Source organism: Marmota marmota, unplaced genomic scaffold (assembly GCF_001458135.2).
Source record: "Marmota marmota marmota unplaced genomic scaffold, marMar, whole genome shotgun sequence".
NCBI lineage: Eukaryota > Metazoa > Chordata > Mammalia > Rodentia > Sciuridae > Marmota > Marmota marmota.
Window position 1 is genome coordinate 19,147,117 of NW_026000242.1, and position 21,365 is coordinate 19,168,481.

The 21,365-nt window shown below is 37.1% G+C and overlaps 1 protein-coding gene across 5 annotated transcripts in view; it reads left to right on the forward strand.

Moving 5' to 3' along the window:
- Positions 1-21,365, forward strand: part of Pdgfd (platelet derived growth factor D) — a 231,506-nt gene that overhangs the window by 196,162 nt on the left and 13,979 nt on the right. For 4 of the 5 annotated variants that reach the window (XM_048795791.1, XM_048795790.1, XM_048795793.1 and 1 more), the window contains exons 4-5: positions 6,280-6,342; positions 10,901-11,099. In XM_048795791.1, the coding sequence (XP_048651748.1) occupies positions 6,280-6,342; positions 10,901-11,099 (262 nt within the window). Of the gene's footprint in view, positions 1-6,279; positions 6,343-10,900; positions 11,100-13,926; positions 14,164-21,365 lie in introns of those variants that run through there. The other variant, XM_048795792.1, reaches the window with a different exon arrangement.

Genomic DNA, 21,365 nt, shown 5'->3' on the forward strand with positions numbered 1-21,365 from the left:
AAAAATAAAAAAAAAAAAAAAAAAAAGAAGCAAAGACACATTTTGGAGAGAGATTTTCTTTTCTATCTCTGAGAAATGCATATAAAATGCAAATGAGAAAAATTTTCAATATAAGGAAAAACACATTTGACAGATGTCTTTTTAAACTTTCTCAAAATAAGTTGTCCTTGGTAGGTTAAGGATTATTTTGTTTGAGAACTTTAAAAACCTCCCAGTAACTGCATATTCTTTAAGTTATGGTGAAATACATCTCTGTTGTAATGAATAGTTTATGGCTCATCTACTCACATGCAGCATAATCACCTAGGATAAAAATGAACAACCGTCCTCAGGGAGATCCAGGAACAGGTGGTACAACTAATCATCCCAAATGTTTGGAATACTGGCCCAGCAACAGCTGTCTCCAAAGACAAGCGTCCTCAGCTCCACTATGAAGAGACAGAAGAGGGATTCCTTTGAACATCCATTGCAGGCACTTAATGAATGAATGTTTGCCAGCGTGAACTGGTGAAGGAATGAATGGAGTGTTTTTCTTAGCTTATAATATACCACCTGCTTTTTCTGAGATGGGCCTAGTGTAACCAACAGCAAGGAAGGATTACCTGAAAATGTCCTCTCTGAAAATTGAAATTCCCACTTGAATCTTAGTCTTTAAGAGCAAGGATTGTTATGGAAAACATGAATTACCTGCAGTTATTTTATCCCCAGCTGTATTTGATTTCAGTCTGTAGGTCAACTGTTTTCTGTCAGCCTGACAAATAAATACCTATCTAACCCTCAGTTGATAGTTAATTACTTATTTTCATAGCTGTTTTTAAAGACATTAAAAGTTTGTGTTGCATTAGGTGGAGCCAAGTGTGTTTATTCTAGAACCATTTACATTGAAGTTTTTGGATACCGCATTTAGTAATTGGTTAAAAGCATTTCTAAGAGAAGGCTTTTATTTTTTAGCAGGGAATACATGGGTGATACCACTCAATAGACGATATAATAATATAAGAGATACAGTTTTGAGGGGTAAATGATGACACAGTTTCTTTTTCATTGTTGTTTTAATAGTTTACTGGTTTCCTATTAAAACTAAATGTTTATTATAACAACTTTAGAACACATAAACAAAAATAAGAAAATAAAAATTACATACCATTCAGGTCTAACTAATATCATTTTTTTTGTACATAGGTTTTCAGTCCTGCTTCAATCAGTTATCTATATATTTTCCTAGCAAAATTGTACAAAATGGAACATACTCTGTTACGACCTTTTGATTTATCAGAGTTCATTTTATTTTAAGGATATTAACTCTGTGTTATTTTGTCATTATGAGTTGGTTTGTCATTATGCTTTTAATCTTATTTTTTATATCCTTTGGATTTATACAACCTTTTGTATATGCAACTTGTATCAATGTTTGTGTTTTCTGACTTTAACATTGCTGCTTAGAAATTCTTCCTCCCAACTACATTTACATAAATATTTATCTGTATTTTCATGAAGCATTTTAAGATTTTATTTTTACATACCTCCCCAACTTTCTAGTCCATAAAACTTTTTCTCATACAAACCAAACTCTGCATACTAAGCTATTTAAAAAGCAAATGTCTGAGAATAATATCTATGGTTTCAAAACTACTCCAAATATAACAGTGCAGAGAATGGGGGAGTGAATTTTATTTCAACTGCCAAATGATGAGTTTCACTGCCAAAATATAATTATGAGCCATTTTAAGGTGAGGACATAAACTAAGAATAAATTATTATGTTTAATGATGTAAATTAATTCTTATTAGATTAAGGCAAAGCTGATTAGGAAACCTGCAATTATAGAATGATATGTTATGTTGCTTGCTGAGTTAGAAAGAGCATGGGACTGCGAGGTACACAATAGCAAGGTCTAGTCCTGACTCTGGTAGTAATTAGTTTGGGGATCCTGGGCAGTTCATTTGATCTCTGAGCTTCAGTCTGCTCATCTTTCTAAGGAGGTCACTGGACTCCTTAGATGATATCTATTAGGTAAAGTAAGGTATGCATAGCATCAAAGTGTTAAGATTTCCTACATGGACTCAGGGGAAAAAACAATCAAATTATCAGCTCCTTAATTTTAAGATGGAAGATACTATAATTCCAGAGCTGGGGGTAAAGAAATCAAGTGCCAAATGTATAGCAAATTCTTACCAAATAGTTAAGAAGAGCAGGAAATGGCTTTTAAAGCACTTATGTGAGTTTACTTTAACAAATAACAGAAGTGTGTTCTTTATAAGATGAGCTGTTATGACACATTTTTAATGATTATTCACTGTTATATTTTAGCATTTCTTAACGTGATAGAAGAACATGCTTTGCTAAGAACATCCATGGGGGGAAAAAGTTAGTCTTCCATTAGCCTGGAACTTGAAAAAGCAAGCAATCTAACCAGAATGATGCCTAAAATGTATAACAAACAGCATGACATAGAATGGTCTCTGGATATGAACTGCTGGCCATTCTAAGTGACCACTGTAAGCCAGAGGAATTACAGAGTATACCCAAAACTCAGCTAGGAAATTAGAGATTAAAGTTGAAAATAAATGAATAAGGTCTCTGCCATTCCAGATAGGGAAAGAGATAATCAACAAGGAAACATAAATCCATTTAAAGTATGGGTAGCCATAGTTTAAATGAAATCTACTTAAGCAGGTTAAGTAGATAGAGTGATCAAGGGTGAGGGTATTTTAAGTGGAATGCTCAAGGACATTCTCTAAAGATGTGAGAACAAATTTTGAGCAGACAGTTAAATGATGAGGAGACAACCCTTGGAACATTTGGGGGAAAGCACATCCAGGCAGAGGGAACAACAGCAGATTAAAACTAAGGGGAGTGGAAGCTTGGAGCACTATTTGAAGGACTCTAGGAAGGCCAGTGTAGGCAGAGTGGAATCAGTGGGAGATGTAGGACCTCGGATCATAGTGGGACACACAGAGATGAGGCCAGAGAAGCAAGCAGTGGTCAGATCTTACAAGGACAGATACTATGTACAATGGAAAGCTACTTGAGGGTTTTAAGCAGAAGACAGATATGATTGATTTAGCATTCAAGAAGATAATTCTGGCTGCTATGAGGAGTGTGGACTTATGGCAAAAGCTAACAGGGTTTTGGGAGTCTTGCCGATATCATAGACTAAGGAGGTTGTGATGGAAGAGATAAGAAATGACCACATTGAGGATATATTTAGAAAGTAAAATCATTATATTCCTCCCTGTGCTGAGATTCTGCTTTTAAGGCTAAAATCTTGGAGGTTTCAAATCACATTTTTTATGGGACATAGTTCCCTTTTATAAGCCCATTTCAAATATGTCACTTATAAATGATGGCAAACTTTTGAAGTAACATAAAAGAAAGTTGGTTGCTTTTAAATGTCTAATATTCATGTTACTAGGAGAAGATAAAGTTAAATTTTATGTGGGATTTAATGAAATCCTTTATCATTTGTTCCTATTAAAGTTTCTGGCTGAAACCTTGTAACCCAGACAGTTAAGAAGCTAAAAGTTGTTTTGTAATATTTGTCTAGGAACTTGAATATGAAAGACCTTTTACACTTAAAAAAAAGTTTAACAAAATAGTTTTACCATGTGTCTATGCAAAAAAACAAATTGGAGTCACAGAACATAGTTACTTTTGAGATCTCAAACGATGTCCTTACAGAACATTCACCAATCCTCTGCTTCATGGATTTTCTGCGCTTGTGTTGACTCCTCCTTTGGATACAGTTCCATTATTCCTTCTCCAGAATGTTTCCAATGCTAGCTGCAAGGATGTGAAAAATCACCACACAGTTTCTATTGATGGTTCTAGCTTGACCAGAAGATGGCTACATGATGAGAGCATGCCATTTACCTGAGAACTCAATTTCTTATTGTTAAAATGAGATTGGACTAGATAGCCCTACACCTATTTCCAGATCCAAGATTTTAAAAAATGATTTTTTAAAATTTTCACATGTGGTCAACACAATCCATTACTTGCTTTGTCATTTTGGGGTTGATAATTAATCTATAGATCTCTAGTTCAAATCTCTCTCTCATTAGATTAATTCTCATTAAAAAAAATCTCCTTCTGAGAATCTCTACCTAAATATTCTACAGGCACCTGAAACATTCAAGTCTATTATTAACTTTCCCCAGGAACTTGCTCCTTTTTCTGTATATATTTCTCACAGTGTCTAACATTTCTCTCTCTTTGAGTCTTCTATCCCATGTTTATTTCATCTATTAATACCTTTCAAGACTCCAGTCAAAGAGTCAGTTTGGTATGTGAAAGCTTTTCAAACTCACCTCCTAGAAGTACAATTGTCGATCTTTTGTATTATACCAATTAGACTGGTATCAGAGCATGAGCTTATTGTACTTGTTGATATATTTACATTTTTAACTCCTTCAGGGAAGAAATTGGTTATTTCCTTCTTATTCAACCTTAGCTTAGAAAGCACACTAGTACATGGGACGTGATTAACAAACGTTAAATGAACCAGTGAAAATGAAAATTATATGATTTAAGAATTGCTTATGTCATTATCTCAACTGGTATTGTGGCTTGAACATGTTTTGAATATGACTCCCCAGGACTCAAGTGTTGGAAACTTGGTCTTCAATGTGTTGGTATCCAGAGGTTGTAAGACCTTTAAAAGTTGGGGCCTACTATGAGGTCATCATGTCACTGGGGGAATAATGTATTTCTCTTGGGACTTCAGTTTCTCTGTCTTCTGTCTTGCCATGTGATTTCTCTCACACACACGTGTCCATTATGATGCCATATGCCATTTGACCTTCACAGGAGGCCAAATAGAAGGAGTTATCCAATCTTGGACTTTTAGCATCCAAAGCTGTGAATTAAATAAGCCTTGTTTCTGTATAAAATACCTCAGATATTTTGTTATAATAATGGAAAATGAATTAATTTACCTGGCATATATCCTCACCTCTTATAGTCTTGTCAAGACATAGAAAAGCCATTGATTGCTTGCTCTCCTTCTCAGTCTCACCTGATTATGAAAACTCATCAGTGCTCACCTTCGTTTGTTTATATACATCCTTCCACTATGAGAATTTAGTTTTCATTTAATATATATTATATTTTTCAGAGTGCAGAGACATATTTCCCTGAGGTTGAGATTATTTATAATGATATCTAGTATCTAGTCAGTTTTCAATGTATATTCATTCCTCAAACCCCAATTTGACTCAGTTCTCTGTTGGTAAACAGCTAAAATTTTCTATGACATAGACATTTATATATAAACCAGTCTCATCATGAGCAATTAACAAATGCACTTCCAACTTCTCAAAATGTTAATGAAATTTAGACCTGGTACTTTGCTCTCACTTAGTAAGTATACTTAGATAAATAAGCTGTCATATTTGAGTGGCTGAGTATTTCTCAGCATCATCTCTGAATTCTTCCAACTCCCTGGTCAGACTGGTGTTAGATTCAGTTCTTCTCATATTTTTTTAATTTACTGGTGCTTGAATAATTCTCATGAAAGTTACATACAAATGGGAGACAAGATTGCCTTTGGGGAGAAATTTCTGATTTAGAGATCCATTGCTATCTTGAATTTATTCAGACTTGTCTGAGACAACCCTCTTAGAACTGTTCTTGATCATCTTTCCTTCAGTGGGTAGTACTTGGTCACTCCCATGGTCATTTTTTTCCCCTTCCTTTCTTCCTTACTTTGGTTATAAGAGTCAGGAATAGCTTTTGGAAGTTAGTTTATCTTTGAAAATATCAGCAATATTGTGGATTACCTCAGGATTAAACATGATGCATAATCTAGTTTAAACCAAGCAAGCATCAATATTGATAATTATTATTATTCTTACTCTTTATTAAGCACTTTATTAGGTGCCAGCTATAATTGCATAATTAATACATTCAGTTCTCAAAACAATCCTGAAGTTTAAGCATTTCATACCAACCCTTTGGAAAGGGGAGGATAGAGAGGTTAAGGAAGTCACCTGAGGTCACATACCAGTGGATGGTCCAGTTAAAATATGATCTTTTATGTGCCCCATTTTCTTTTTCACTAATACTTACAAGAGAATGTTGATACAGTTGTTCATGTCTTGAATGAGGAGAGTTCTTGTGAGCAGATGAAAAATTGTGACCTGTTCACCAAGAATGTAGTTCCTTTTCTGCTGTCACTTATTTGGAAGAAGATTCAGAATGCTAAGTTGTTGAAACCCTGCACATAATGAATTATACAGAGGATTGACTGATGCACATGAATGTTCCTTTGCCTTCTAGAAAGATTTCCAACCTGCAGAAGCCTTAGACACCAACTGGGAATCGGTCACAAGTTCGAACTCAGTAAGTAATTTATTAAGCCATTGCCAGTGAAAGAAACTGATGCAATAGCTAAAGTCAAGTCCAGAAGGACTCCAGCTGCATTAAGGACCTGTTGCTTGACCCTACATCATATCTCAGGCAGGGTATGTTCTTCCATTTTGATCAGGTTAGAATGAATTCTGTCAGTCACCCCTTTGGGCCTTTTACGAAGGCTTTCAGGAATTGCCAATAAACCATTGTAGGAACTTGGAATAGACAATGACTTAACTATTTGTCCATTTAAAAGAACAGCATTTCAACAAAATGACTGTTCAGACTTATCCAAGTGATTTGTGGTCCCAGTTCAAGTGGGTAATTTTGAAATGGCTTTCTGAATATTTTAGGAGAAGCTGTTAACCTTTGTACTTCAAGGATCATTTCAGCCTTGAAAAATCCCAGTGTTTACAGTAAGATAACTGTAAGCAGGTGAGTAGTTTCACAAATCAGCTGCATACAGTATTCTATTTGACTTGGATATAAAACATAACTCACCCTGAGGCTGTAAAATGGTTCACACCCCTTTTCTTTTCCCTCCAAATTTAGTCATTTCTTAGTTTTCTGTATCCTTATCTACTATGCACAGAAAAATCAGAACTTGTGTTCACCAATCTTACATGTAGTACCTATGTACCAACAAAACACAATGTAATAAATGCAGTTGTTCATATAAAGGTCAGGAACATGGAGAAAGGATGTCCTTGGTTCTAAAGTGGGTCCATGTGGCCAAATCAGGCTTGATTTGTTTTTCAACACTGATATACTCTCTTTTGAGGATTTTCTTAAATTCACTCATTTGGCAGGATTTCTTCAGCTATGGATTCTGTGACTCTAGTTCATCTGATGTGGCTGCTGAACTAGATAGAACATCATCTGATCAAGAGATCAGTGAGGTCTCAGATGGTGGTCTGAATGTTTTATTAGTTTGCTTTGAACATTCCAGAATGTATGATCTGAACCTAGTTCAGAGTATGTGATCATTGTCAGATGGGTGAAAATCAGAATAGAATAAAGCTAAGCAGAAGGGCTGGGCAGTGGCAGCCTGAGGCTAATAACTCAAAGTAAATGCCAGCATCAGCTTTTACAACGAAGTTGATTATCAAGGGATCCTCCAACTTCTCAAGCATTTTATGTATAATAGCTCAGAGTTGTCCAATTATTCCTCCACCACATGCAGAATTACACTTTAAAGGAGGTTTAACTAATTAAGGATAATCCAGGTTGTGGTAGTCGTTTTTTCTCAGCACTGTAATAAAATGCCTGGCTCTCAGTTTTGGAGGTCCTAGTCTTTGATCATTTGTCTCTACTGCTTTGAGCCTGGAGCAAGGCAGCACATCATGGTGGAGCTCATGACAGAGTAAAACCACTCACCTTACAGCCAGGAAGCAGAAGAAGGGAAGAGGAGGAGTTGTATTCCCACAGTCCCCTTCAGGGGCAGATCTCCAGCAATCTAAGGACCTCAATTCCTAAAGACTCCACCATTTCCCAACAGCACCACCCTTGGGAGCCGCCTTTAACATATGGGGAACTATCCTAGTCCAGCTTTTTCACTGCTCACCAAAATACCTGACGAGAATAATTTTAGAGGAGGAAAAGTTTATTTGGGGGCTCATGGTTTCAGAGGTCTCACCATAGAGAGCTGACTCCAATCCTTGGGGCGTGAGGTGAAGAAGAACATCAAGGAGAAAGAGTGTGGAAGAGGAAAGTGTCTCAGAACATGGCCAGCAGGAAGCAGAGTGTTTCCCTCACCATGAATAAAATATAAACCCCAGGGACATGTCCCCAGTGACCCACCTCCTCCAGTCACACCCTACTCACCTACAGTTTTTCACTCATTTAATCCTTATCTGCAGATTAATGCACTGATGAGGTTAAGGTTCTTATGACCCAATCATTTCACCTACAGACATTCTTGCATTGTCTCACATGTGAGCTTTTGGGTGACATCTAATATCTAAACCATAATAGGAACATTCAAGATCCAAACTGTAGCACGGGTACTCAGAAAGAGGGGTTGCTCCTCTGTTTGAATATCTGAGAAAGTTTATCCCTGAGCCCCTATCCAGTGGAAATTTTTGGCTTGAACTATAAGTCAGGGTGTTGCTTGGCCCTGTTGGAAGATCAAAAAAGAGATAGCTTTTTTGTTTTTTGTTTTTTTAATAACCTAGTTTTCAAGAACCTTCTGCAGTAGGATCAAGGGTTATTAGACCTCTCATTAAGTTTTATATAAACCAACTTTGTTTTTGTTTAAAAGAGTTTACAGAGTATTCTTCACAAATTGTTACAATTTTAAAGGAATTTGATTAACTTTAGAAAGGATTTTTTTAATATGTAACTAACACTGAATGAGATTAAATGTATAGTGCAGCTGAAGGAGGCACACCCAATTGGCTCTTTATCTCAAAAATAGTTTTTAAATATTTACTTCAGAAACAAATATTCTTGTGTGTTCATTAGCTCCCCTAATGACTCATAAATATTTTCTTAACTATCATCATGGTGTCCATCAACTACCCCAAGTTAAAACTTGAAAACAGCTCATCTATAAGGACAAATTTGTATTTTACCTATGGTGTGGATTTGCTCTTCAAGTTAATATTAGAAGAGATTAGACTTCCCTCTCCCCCTCAGGGACTGAGAGTAACTTCAGAGTTTTCTCTTCAATATCTAGGTGCACACTATACTCCAGGCACTATTAAGGGCTGTCCCAGAATACTCCTTGCAGCTGTTTTCCCCAGAGCTATTACAAGAAGCTTTCACTTTTGTGGAAATGACTTGATATGAATCAAATAGATTAAATTATCTAGAACAACATGAGCTGGGTGGGGACTCGGCATTATAAGTGTAATCTACCCTTAGCATGCAGTATCAAGAGAGTTGGAAAGACAGAAATTAGGTGCTTCCGTCAAGGCTTACCCCCCCCCACACACACACACAGAGCTAGATTAAAGAGTTAAGAACAGAACCACCTATCAAAAACAGAAGGAACAAATATGGTGGCACCCAGATGAGAGTCATAACAACAAGATGACTATAGAAGATGTCTTTATCATGAGTAGAACTATTAACAAATCTCTAAACTCTTCAGTAACATATGACAAAGATAAGTGATTATCTGAACATGCCTGGGCAGAATATAGAGTGGACTCATACGCACGTAATGAAAGTAGTATGGCAGAAAAAGTTTGGTCTAGGATTAGAATGTCTAGTTACTGTGACAGGGCTTACTGAAAGTCAGATGTATGCTTTCTCTACGTAAAAAACAACCACCACCATGGAAACTATCCCAATCTGGCCAACACAGTCACCAAACCACCTCATGCCTTCTACCCTACTCCCCAGCTCCTGCCCCCACTTCCTTTTACCTGCAGGGCATCTTTAAAAACTGCTTTTGTGTTACACTCATGGTAGATTAATGCTTTCAGGTTCATCAAATCACTTACCAGCCTTTGGACCTCGAGTGGTTAAAGAAAGGAAACATGGCCTGAGAGTGAGAATATAATTTGAGAGGTTGGCTGTCTGAGACTCTATAGTGCATATTATTTCTTGATAGGACACTGCAGTTAAGTTTCAGGAAAGCAAGTTTTCATTAATTTCCATTCTCCCTTAGTGATAAGAGCTATTTGCCCTTGGGGGATCTTATTTGTTTGGCAGTTTCTTTAAAGACATTTAGAAATCATTTGAGGCTATGTGCTCTCTATTTCCCTGTTAATGGGTCATGAATTTTTACAGAGATGTTTGAATCATGGCTCATTTACCTCCAGATTGTACAAGGGTTAGTGAAGTAAGTGCTTGGAAACCTTATGTGGGGATGTTTTATTTCCATGGCAAAATATATAATCCTTTCCAGTCTTCCAGTGGTGCTATATTCCTCATTTAAAGAATATTCAGGAATTTTTTAATGACAACTGGGATCACTCGCAAACCACAGCACTTTTTTTCCCCTTTTAATAAGTTTCCCCTGTGAATCTTGCACTTGTCAGTCAAGAGAGTTGCATGGCTAATTATCCTGTTGACAGTAAATAAATTGGTTAAAGTGAAAAATTTTATCAAAATGCCCCTAGAGTCTAGTGAAACAGTGCTCACACAATATCTGTAAGGCTAGGTGACCTGGGGCAGAGGCTAAGTATGGGAGAATAGAATGAATTAAGAAAACTTGTTTGGATGGAGTTCAGAACTATAATTCTCACCATTATTAATTGATATATGGATGACTAAGGACCTTGAACCAAGAAGTTTGATGACTTAACTTTTATATTTCCACACAGCCTATATCTTTGTAAGTGATTACAGTTCAAATGAACTGGAAGTTCTATGATCAGCTTAGCTCTGATTTCCAAAAATTGAATGACTATATTTTACCAATTAATTGCTCTTATTTTAGAATAGGCAAGATGGTGCCAGATTGCTTTTGCATGTTATTTACACAAATGATATATTACAACCATGAGCCTGTGTATGTTCCTTCCATATAGCCGCATAAGTGTTGAATTTCACATCATTGGACTTTTTCTGAGTACACTGAACTGTGTGTCACTCTTAGGGGGTATCCTATCGCTCTTCATCAGTAACGGACTCTGCTCTCACTGTGGAGGCTTTGGACAAAAAAGTTGCAGAATTTGATACTGTGGAAGATCTGCTCAAGCACTTTAATCCAGAGTCATGGCAAGACGATCTTGAGAATTTGTATTTGGACACTCCTCATTATCGAGGCAGGTCATACCATGAACGGAAATCAAAAGGTAAGAAACAGAGGCTTGGGGGTTCTTCCTTAGGGGGATAGAAGTGTTAACAATAAGTGAGAATTAGTGATGTGACATATTTAATTCATTTTAAACACATGATTGCAGTCAATCCATTGTCACACATATGTTTCACAGCATTTTCAAATGAAGTTCTGTATTATGCTCAAATTGTATTTGTATATGACTAAAACTGGTTTGATTCAAAGATCTGTAATAGTTTGGAGTCCTTATGAAAAACATTTAGGCTTCTTGCTTCTTGATAAATAAGGCATTACTAGCCCTGATTTTACAGTTGAGGCAACCAGAGTCAGGGGAAGCAAATAACTTGTCAAGATTGCATAGCTAGTTAACATCGGGAAGAAAAGTGAGCATCCTGGTCTCTTCCCTCCTTGGCTGTGCTTCTGCAATAACGTACTGTGCCCTTCTGTCAGAGATGAGGGTTGGCATTATCCAGAACTGTTGTCATTGGCAGGGGAGTAACCTGTTAAAACCCTGGCCAAAACTCAGTTGGAAGATTTTTAACTTTATGCATGTGATATATGTGGGGTCCATTCCAAACGTTTTTATTTATTTTCTATTATTTTTTTAGTCAAGATCTACTATGTACTTAGTACCAAGGTAGTTCACATACATGAAAGGTAAATGTCCCAAGTGAAAGGAAAAGAAGGCATGGGATAGTTTGGAGGAGCATATGTTCAATGGGAAGTTTCAGCAAAATAGAATGAAGAGAAAAGAGAGGGGAACGTTCAGGCAGAGAAAACATCATGAGTTAAAACAATAATACTAGAACTCTAAAAATAAATGTTTAAGTGATATGATCTTAGGAAAAGAATGTTTATTTGAATGTATTACTCAAATTAATATAGAAATGACATGAATGACCTCTGGCTGAATAAAACTCTAATTTCTAGTCTGTTCTATCTTTGCTTTATTTGATAAGATTTGTTATTAAAATTTAAACTAACGAGTCTCACAAGGCTGGCTTGCATCATTAGATGAGGAGATGTTTAGCTAAGATATGGCTTATTTCCCATACTTCGTAATATCAAGGGTACTTTTAAGAACTGAACCTGGGTTGCTTTAATATAACCAATAAGAACATTTGAGCCAATATGACTAGTAAACTCCTGCCAGTGCTTTCTGTTCATAACTTAGGTCATAAATCTTTTATACTTAAAATCCACAGTTAAAGGGGACAAAAGAGTCACAGGGGCCCTGATGTTATGGAGATATGTCATGTGCAGATCACTGTGACCCTCAAAATGAACCTCCTCAGAGCTCAGATTGGATTCAATTCAAAGCAAAAAATGCTTCTCTGTAAGGCATGGTGTATTGGGGCCTCTACTATGTCAACCTGAAGGAAAGTAAAATATTCTCATGTTTTAAAAACCCCAGGAAAAATATTTAAAATGTTATTGGACAGCCAGGCACGGTGGCACACGCCTGTAATCTCAGTGGCTCGGGAGGCTGAGGCAAGAGGATTTGAGAGTTCAAAGCAAGCCTCAACAACTTACCAAGGCCTTAAGCAACTCAGTGAGACCCCATCTCTAAATAAAATGCAAAAAGGCTGAGAGGTGCTGAGGCTGTCGCTCAGTGGAACAGCATTTGTCTAGCACATGTAAGGCACTAGGTTTAAGCCTTAGCGCCACATAAAAATTAAAAATAAAATAAAAGCATTCTGTCCATATACAACTACAAAAAAAATTTTTTTAAAGGGCTGAGGGTGTGGCTCAATGGTTAAGCACCTCTAGGTTCAATCTCCAGTATCCAAAAAAAAAAAAATGGTTATTCAACAATAATGAGATCCAACTCTTTCTTCAAGCATCTTAACCACAGCATTTTCTTGAGGAAACCCTCCTTATCTCTCCTGTCTTTCTGATGCTCCTCTACCCTGCCCAGACAGTTAGGAGCTCTTTGGACACACCACCCTGTATATCCTATTGCTGCATTGTTATTCTACCTTTGCATTTTCTCTAAGGGAATATGTGATCCCAGGACCTCCTATCGATCTTAACTCTGACTGAATAAATACTTCAATCATATAAGGAACACTAAAGAGATACAGATGCCTGCTCACCTCAGGCACAAGAACTCAGACTCTCTGGGAGTTGGGGCAGGAATATTAATTCTATTTATAGATATGTTGAGGCATCCAGTATTAAGAGACTCGGTATTTTAGAAATTAATAGCTTAAATTTATATACACATATATATATACATATTTATATATATATAAAATATATGTGTGTGTATGTATGTGTGTGTATATACATATATATGTATATATGTATACACACACACACACACACATATATATATAGTGTGTGTGTGTGTGTGAGAGAGAGAGAGAGAGAGACAAAGAGAGACAGAGAGACAGAGAGACAGAGACAAGAGACAGCAGGGATCAAACCCAGGACCTTGTTCAGGCCAAACTAGTGCTCCACCACTGAACTCTACCATTAACCCAGTGTATTTCTGAAGTTTATAGGAATCCACCCCATAGGCCAAGGAATGTAGTTTCATTAAGAATGCCTTTGGTTATTGAAATAACCTTGTAAGAACATTCAAGGTGACATTCGACTTGATGTTTGTGATAGAGTAAATATCATCTCTCTCCCCAGTTGGCTTAGGTTTCACTTCTTAATCATTTGTTTAAAATGCCCTGAAGGCAGATTTGTACCATTTCATTTAACCCTGCCAAGTTTCTGCATTTGTATAAATGTGCTGATTTTTTTATCATTCTTCTAATGATGAACCACCTGTGTGTATCACAAAAGTGAGGGAAGCCAGGTTTAATATTTCAGCTGGTCTTTTCTGCTTTTAGAACTTAAAAATACAAACTTATGGCTTGTGTCCTAATATTTGAAGAAGGGAACAGTGAATAAAGTGAAACAGAAAAACAGCTATGGATAATGGGAACCCATCAGATGTCAGCTACAACACGAGCGGCATAGGATCTCCAAACCTTCCCTACTGTCAATATCACGGCTTAATGATGTCGTGCAGAAACACGCTTGTCATTTATTAATCTGGTGAGCATTTTTTATTTTGATTTACCAGACAGATCAAAAATTATCAAATTTTTTTCATAATTCTAAAGAGCAGGATTCTAAGACACTTGAATGTGAATATATAAAACAGAGATTTATAAACCATGAAATAAGATCACATTGGGTAAGAACTTGCACAATGAACCAGAAAGAGTTAATGTTTTGAAATTAAATTTTGTATTTTGCTTCTGGCTTTTCCCTTGATAGAAGAGAGCATTAATGATAGGTTTTAGTTCTTTTTGAGAGTTGAAAATGAGAAGCAAGAGGAGAGTAAGAGTTTGGGGAGGAGAGAGAAAACAATGTTAAGCTAGAAATTTGATGCATATGGTCTACTTTATAAAATTCTCAAGTAACAGATGAGCTCAAACTTGTCTATAAAACCTTCTTGACTGAAGATAATATAACAAGTTAATATATCAGTTTCCTAGGGGGTAATGGAGGGAAGGGTAGCAAATGTAATTGCAATCTCTAGATAACTGAGTTGCAAAACCCAATTTTTGCCAATAATTTCAACCTACTGCTTTAACATCAAAGATGCTCAAAAGTTTTTAAAAAATCCTTTTTGAAGTTCAAGTTTCATTTACTTTTTCTAATGGGTATGCTAATGAGTATAGCAAATTTGCACAAAATTAGGTAAAATTATATGGATGTTCTTTCTAGAAGCTGCATAATTACCACCTAAGCCTTGGCATGAGCCCTGTAGTTCGAACTGAAGCTAAACTATGGTTCACTTAGAAGCTCTACCTATGAACTTGGGGGTGGTGTATATTTCATCAAGCTCATTGCAAAAATTTCAATGTTTCTAAATTAAGAAGTAATCAGCCCTGAGCTTTACTAGAGTGGACAGTAACTGGGAGGTGATTTATGTAGATAACAATGTGAAACCTATTCCTTTGCTTATTTCAGAACGTAGCTTTCTAGAATGGAAAGTGTGTTTGCCATTGAAAATCCAACACACAATGGCAAGGGGGGAGCAAGTTTAGAAGTAGTGATTAAAATATGAACAAAATCGTTATAAGTGACATGCATTATTTCTCAAATAATTTTCATTTTTAGGTATAAGGCTAAAATTGATGTACGCCACTCTTTAAAAAAAGTCAATATTTTAATATTAAGTGTAGTAGACTTCTAGATATTCAATTAATAACAATGAATGAGGTTTGGGATGTATGAATTTTGCACTCTAAATGGTTAGATGTTTCCAGTTACTAACCCATTTCTGAGGATCTAATACCAATTCTGCTGTTTTTCATATGACAGTTTGGTCTAAGATCTAAAACATTTGACTCATTTTGCAAATTATTTATAAATAAATAACAATAACTGGCATAAGAAGCTGAGGAGTAAGTGACATAAATATGTTTCATATCAAGATATTATTTAAATTGCTTCTGAATTCTTTTAGGTCAGAATACTTTAAAAAAAAGAAGAAGAAAAAGAAGAAAGAAAATTATGTACTGTTGTTTCTTTTTCTTGCCATTGCGTGATTACCACATGAATACAAGTTTTGCTTTTTCAAAATGATTTAGAATATAGAAAATCATTTCAAAATATATTAAGGCATATATACGTTTTAGAAATTGGGTGCTGGGGCTGGGGTTGTGGATCAGTGGTAGAGTCCTCACCTAGCGCAGGTAGCCTTTCTGAGTTCGATCCTCAGCACCACATAGAAATAAATAAATAAAAATAAAGGCATTGTGTCCACCTACAACTAAAAAGATATTGGGGGAAAAAAGAAAGAAATTGAGTGCTTATAACTTTCTCTTCTTATTTGATACATGCGTGAGAACTTTCAAAAAGCCCTTGACTGATACCAGTTATGAATTGGCTAAATCAGTCTTGAGATGTCAGCCCTCTGTAGCTGCCTCTCTTTAAATTAAACAGGCAGAGATACTGGGGACACCAAATCACAGTGGATCTATATTTCTAATTTTTATTATTGAAATAGGGTTAGCTTCATGGGGTTTCCTGAACCCATGTGTTATGCATCAAGTTTTAGGAATATTAGAGTTGTTTACATAAATTTGACATAAATAGAGCAAAAGAAAGAAGAATGCTGTGGTGCAAAGATCATGGACTTGAAAGTCAAGCAAACTTGTAATAAAATTCTAACGCAAATCCTAAAATAGTAGCTTTGTAGAAGTCACAGACCTCCTTTGTTTTCTGCATTTTAAAAAATGGCCATAATCATAAACACTTTACAAAATTGTGTTAGGAATAGATAATAACAAGAATATCTCACACTTGATGGGACCTTGATAAATGACAGCTACTATTATTATTATTTGCTTGCAATGCTCTGCAGAGAACCAAGATATTTCTCTTAACTCCTCTGCTCTCTTCTGTTTAAGGCTTTAAGATAATCATCAGTAATCTGGAGAACCTCATACATTGTATCCAAATTTTGTCATTTTTAAGTATCTGCATAATCAGTACACTCATTAAAAGTTTACAAAATTATTGCCAAGTACTAAACTTTTCTGGGATATTATTTACACAGAAACTTTCTGGCATCAGTTTTTCCCCTTATACTTTAGCCAGTATTTATGACCCATATGATTTTTAAGTATCTAGATTCCCCGCTCTCTCAGTGTCCAAGTAAACATTAATAAAACCATCTTGTTTTTATGATGTTGCATGTGTCTAGGAAGGCACACTCTCACAGTATTTGAAGAAAATCTCACCAACGGTACAAGGACATTTCCCTTCTATTCTGAGTGTCTCCTCTCTTTTCTCCTTGATGAGATTGTCCATCTTTGGGACTATCCTAACCCAACATTTCATCAGAGTTCTCCTTCCCATCTAGGCATATCTATGTTCACATGTAGATTGATGGGAAATATCACTTGGCAGAGGGAAGACGTAGGTCACTTTTAGTGTGTGGGAGAACAGCAGTTCTTATTAAAAGTGAATGTGTGTGCCTTGTGTCTTCTGTAACCAGGTTTTCTGTGAAGCATGGGGATACCAGTATAAAATCCTTTTGCTCTGTGACCCACTGGAGTGAAGGACACTGCCCTGGTCCTACAGTGCACACACATGCAAGTACTGCTGGGTTGAGAAATCTGGCTCAAGTATCTTTACATGCAAAGAACAGTGTTAAGTCCCATGAAATTTACGTGAACACACATATCATCATCTTGTGATGTAAATCAAGGTGGCCATGACCTTCCTTCCCTTGATCATCACCAACTGCAAAATGATGATTATTAATCTGACTTCATCTGTTTTACTCACTGTAACAATAACATTGGGCATACCTCCTGAGAACTAGGATTTGGACCTGTGTTTAAATTTCTTGACAGGAAAGTATTATTATTCTCATTTTATGTAGTAAAAGAAATAAATTCAGAAAGGTTCTGTGGCATCTTGAGAGTAGAGAGCCATGGCATGAACCTGGCCCAATTAGCTGCAAAGCCCAGGCTGTGGGGAACTCCATGGTGTCTAAAAATTAGATATTCACAGTCTTTAAGAAGGGAAAAGGGGATCTACAGACTTCCTTGACTCCTTATTATCTCCTAACTTTTTTTCTCATTTTTCATTTCATAGATGTGTTGCATACATCTCCCCAGTTCATGAGTTCCTAGGGTTCCCCAAATCTCAACAAGATGGTATCAACTGGGCTGGGGTTTCAGCTCAGCAGTAGAGGGCTCACCTAGCATTTTGAGGCACTGTGTTTGATCCTCAGCACCACATATAAATCAATAAAATAAAGGTACATATATTTTAAAAAAGATGGTTTCAACTTCATGCTTAATGTCTTCAGATATTCATTTAGTCATCCACACATTTTCTAGTACATATTTATTGAATGTTTACTATACGACCATTGACTTTAGGCTGTAAAGTGGGAATAGTAATATTGAAGATATTTGTGAAATATTTATGAAATTTATTGTATTTTATGATTTTAAGTTTAAAATATCCTGATTTTTCTTCATTAGAAAGTATAAACTGTTCTTTCCACATTTATTTGCTCTACCAAATTGAGGTCAAAATGTGAAAACAATTTCACAATTATGTCTGATTTATAGACGAGGGAATCTGAAAATCACAGTGAGATTGTAAAATCCATAAAGATGAACAGACTCCTCCTGGGGAATTTATGAACCTTGAAAAAGGTGGAGAGCCCCTGGTTGTGTGTCGTAAAAGTACAGTTATTCATATATTCCTCTCACCTCCCACCCCCACACCAAGCTTCATAAATCTAGTGTTGTGACATCAAAGTGAAGTGTTTTGCACTTTGCATAACATATTGTGGTGTTAGTTCCCATTTGGTGAAGGATGTGTTCCTTAGAACCTTGAGCTAGATATCTGAGAGCCAGCCTTTTTGGCACCAGGCTCTACCCCTCTGTGCACTGCTTGTAGATCCCATTGGTCTTAGTGCCCTCATCTTTGTGCATCACAGTTGCTCCTTAGTAGAGCTGGTTCTAGAAACTTAATTTTTCAACCTTAGCCTAACACCTTTGCACTCCACTCCACTCCAAATTTTTAGAGAAAAGAGCCATTCAACATACAAGATGATACTGTACACAGTCCCTAAAAGATAGTTAGAATAGTTTCTTCCTTTCTTGATGACTATAAAAATTAAATTTTAAAAAAAAAAAGGTTTGTTGGATTCATTTGTAAAGATATCTATTGTTTACAAAGAAATCTGGCACAACAATGATGTCATTTTTCCTTTGGCAGTAACCTGCTCCTAAATGTTGAAACCACATGATTTTAGAAAAAATGAGCTTAAATGAGTTGCATTTGGACCTTCTGGTGGGGGCCAACCACTAGGAGAGGAGGGGTAAAAGATGGTGAAGTCCGCTTGGGAACCTTACAGTTCCAAGAGAAGATGTGCACAAATTTTTTTCTTAATTTTCCAAAGGTTTAAGTTCCTCAACTTTAAGAGTGATGATGGTATACAGTTCATAGCATTTCTGTGGATTTCACACATTCATATGTGAAGAGCTTTTCAGGGATCCTGCACTAGCTATCTAATGGCCAGCATCAAAAAGACCAGGCTGACTCTCCCTTCTTCCACTCCTAAACCCTCATCTATTAGAAACTGATCAAGGACGTGCTTTCACATCTCCATTCAATGCTCCCAGCTCCGAATTCTTACTGCAACCCAAAGAATCCCTGTGACTGGGAAGCACCTTGAGGCCATGGATGCAGAAGGAAAGGTGCTCCTCGGTGCACTGTGCAGTGTCCATCCTAGAAGAGCATATCTAGAGGAAGCCTTTGAAGACAGTGGAACCTTCTTAGTCTTTCTGGAAGATTGTTGATACACAGCTCCCCCCCAAAAAAAAATAATCCAAAACAAACAAACAAAACTTATTTTGAGGATCCATGAAAAAGCAAGACTCAAATTCAAGAGAAGAGCAACAGAGGTATTAAGACATTCTTTACACCTGGGTGAAATAAGGAAGATATGTGAAATTAATGGGATTTTCAATTAAATTTGGTATATCCTTGCTACTCTGTAACGGTCAACCATGTTCAACCACACAGATTGAAGCAGAAATGGAAAGGGCAATCCTTCTTCCTGGATTTGTACCACTTGCCCTGCCTCCCTCCAAGAAGGTGCACACCAGAAGCCTCCTTCTGACAGGAGAGCCAGAAGCCTTAATTGCTGCTCAGCCTCCTCTGGCTCCCTGCTGTGCCGTGCTGCCTAATCAGTCTTCTTTGACTGGAAACTCAATATCTCCTACAGAAAGCCTGCAATCATGCTTTGAAGTTATTTGCATCCAGTCAGAAGCACCTTTTAGTTCTAGTTCTAAATTGAGTTCCTAGGTGGTTTCAATCCCCTAAGAAGTAGGGCAGCTGAATTCTATAGCAGTCACAGGAGGCCACAGTCCTTAGTCACATCAGTGAATTGATGCATAAAACTGACAGCACTGTAAATCTCTTCATGCAGGTAAGAAACAGTAACCAGTGCTGGGCTTTACATTCTACAATGTGATTTTTTTAGGGGAATAAGGCACATGTGCCTTACCCTTATTGGCAAGGGTACCTTGGGGTTTAGCTAAATTCCTAGAGGAGAGGCATGCTAGAATTTGGCTTGGATCTCCTGGAGCCAAGGATGTAGCCACTCACTGCCCCAACTCCAGTTCAACATCTTACAGCAAAGCCAGATGTTTGCATAGTGATGCAGTCTTCTTCCTTCAAGCAGTGGGTTACCTATGACCCCATCCCTGCTGTGCTTGGTGTGAAAGAGCATATGCAGAAAAAGGAAGAAAGGATTTAATTTCAATTTTATCATTTATTATTCACCTTGGTTAAATAGCACCCACCTCGAAAGGGTAGGGACCACATTAAAAGTAGATTAATGGGTAAGGCGCCCAGCAGGGAACTGAACTAAAGTAGAAACTCAGTTCTGATTCTTCCCTCTTGTCCTTCTCTGCCTTCACATGCATCAAGATCCCTTCTTGCTAATTGCACCTCTTTACTCCTCCCTGTTAGACAAATACATTTTCATTATCACAGCCAACAGATTTGGCCCTCTGCACCAGCCCTGTCCACAAGCCCAGTATTGCACAGGCCAGCAACAGTATTTATCTCAAGGTGACACTTGTAATGGATGATTGCTGCACTTCTTAATCCATTTATGTAATCCTTCCTGCTTTGCTTGCAGTTATTTCCAGGGCTTTAGCAGCAATAAAATGGTTCCTTTCCCAAGACAGAGTTCATTCAATTTAAATCTGGATTGATTATAGCTAAACTTATGACATGTCTTTACAAAGAAAGAAAAAAAAAACAGCAATAAATTATGCACAGTGATTATTTAGCATTTATTCAGTCCCCACAGTGTCCTGGACTCAGCATATAGCAGTTGGAGAAAAATCCATGCCCTTGAGAATCGAAGCACAGTTGCACATCTGAAAAGCACACGGGGCAGGACATCAATCCAGCTGCCATTCAAGGGGTCATCTAGCCATATGGTTGGTCTCCTTCTTATTCTCAGTGAAATTTGCTGACTATATGGAGTTCATGGACTCAGCCTACCCTGTACCTTCATGTCCTTCAATCCCTCGGATGCATAATACTGTCCACATCCTAGGTTTCTGACCTCTGGCCCCAAAGTCACCTCCTTGCTACTCCTCAAGCAGTTTTGGTTAAGACTAAGGTACTTTCCGGGGCTAGATCCAGGGTCAGCATGATGAAGCCTGCCTAGCATATGTGGTCTTCTTCCTGTGGCAGGGAAGTGGTGGTGGAACCTGTGCAGACA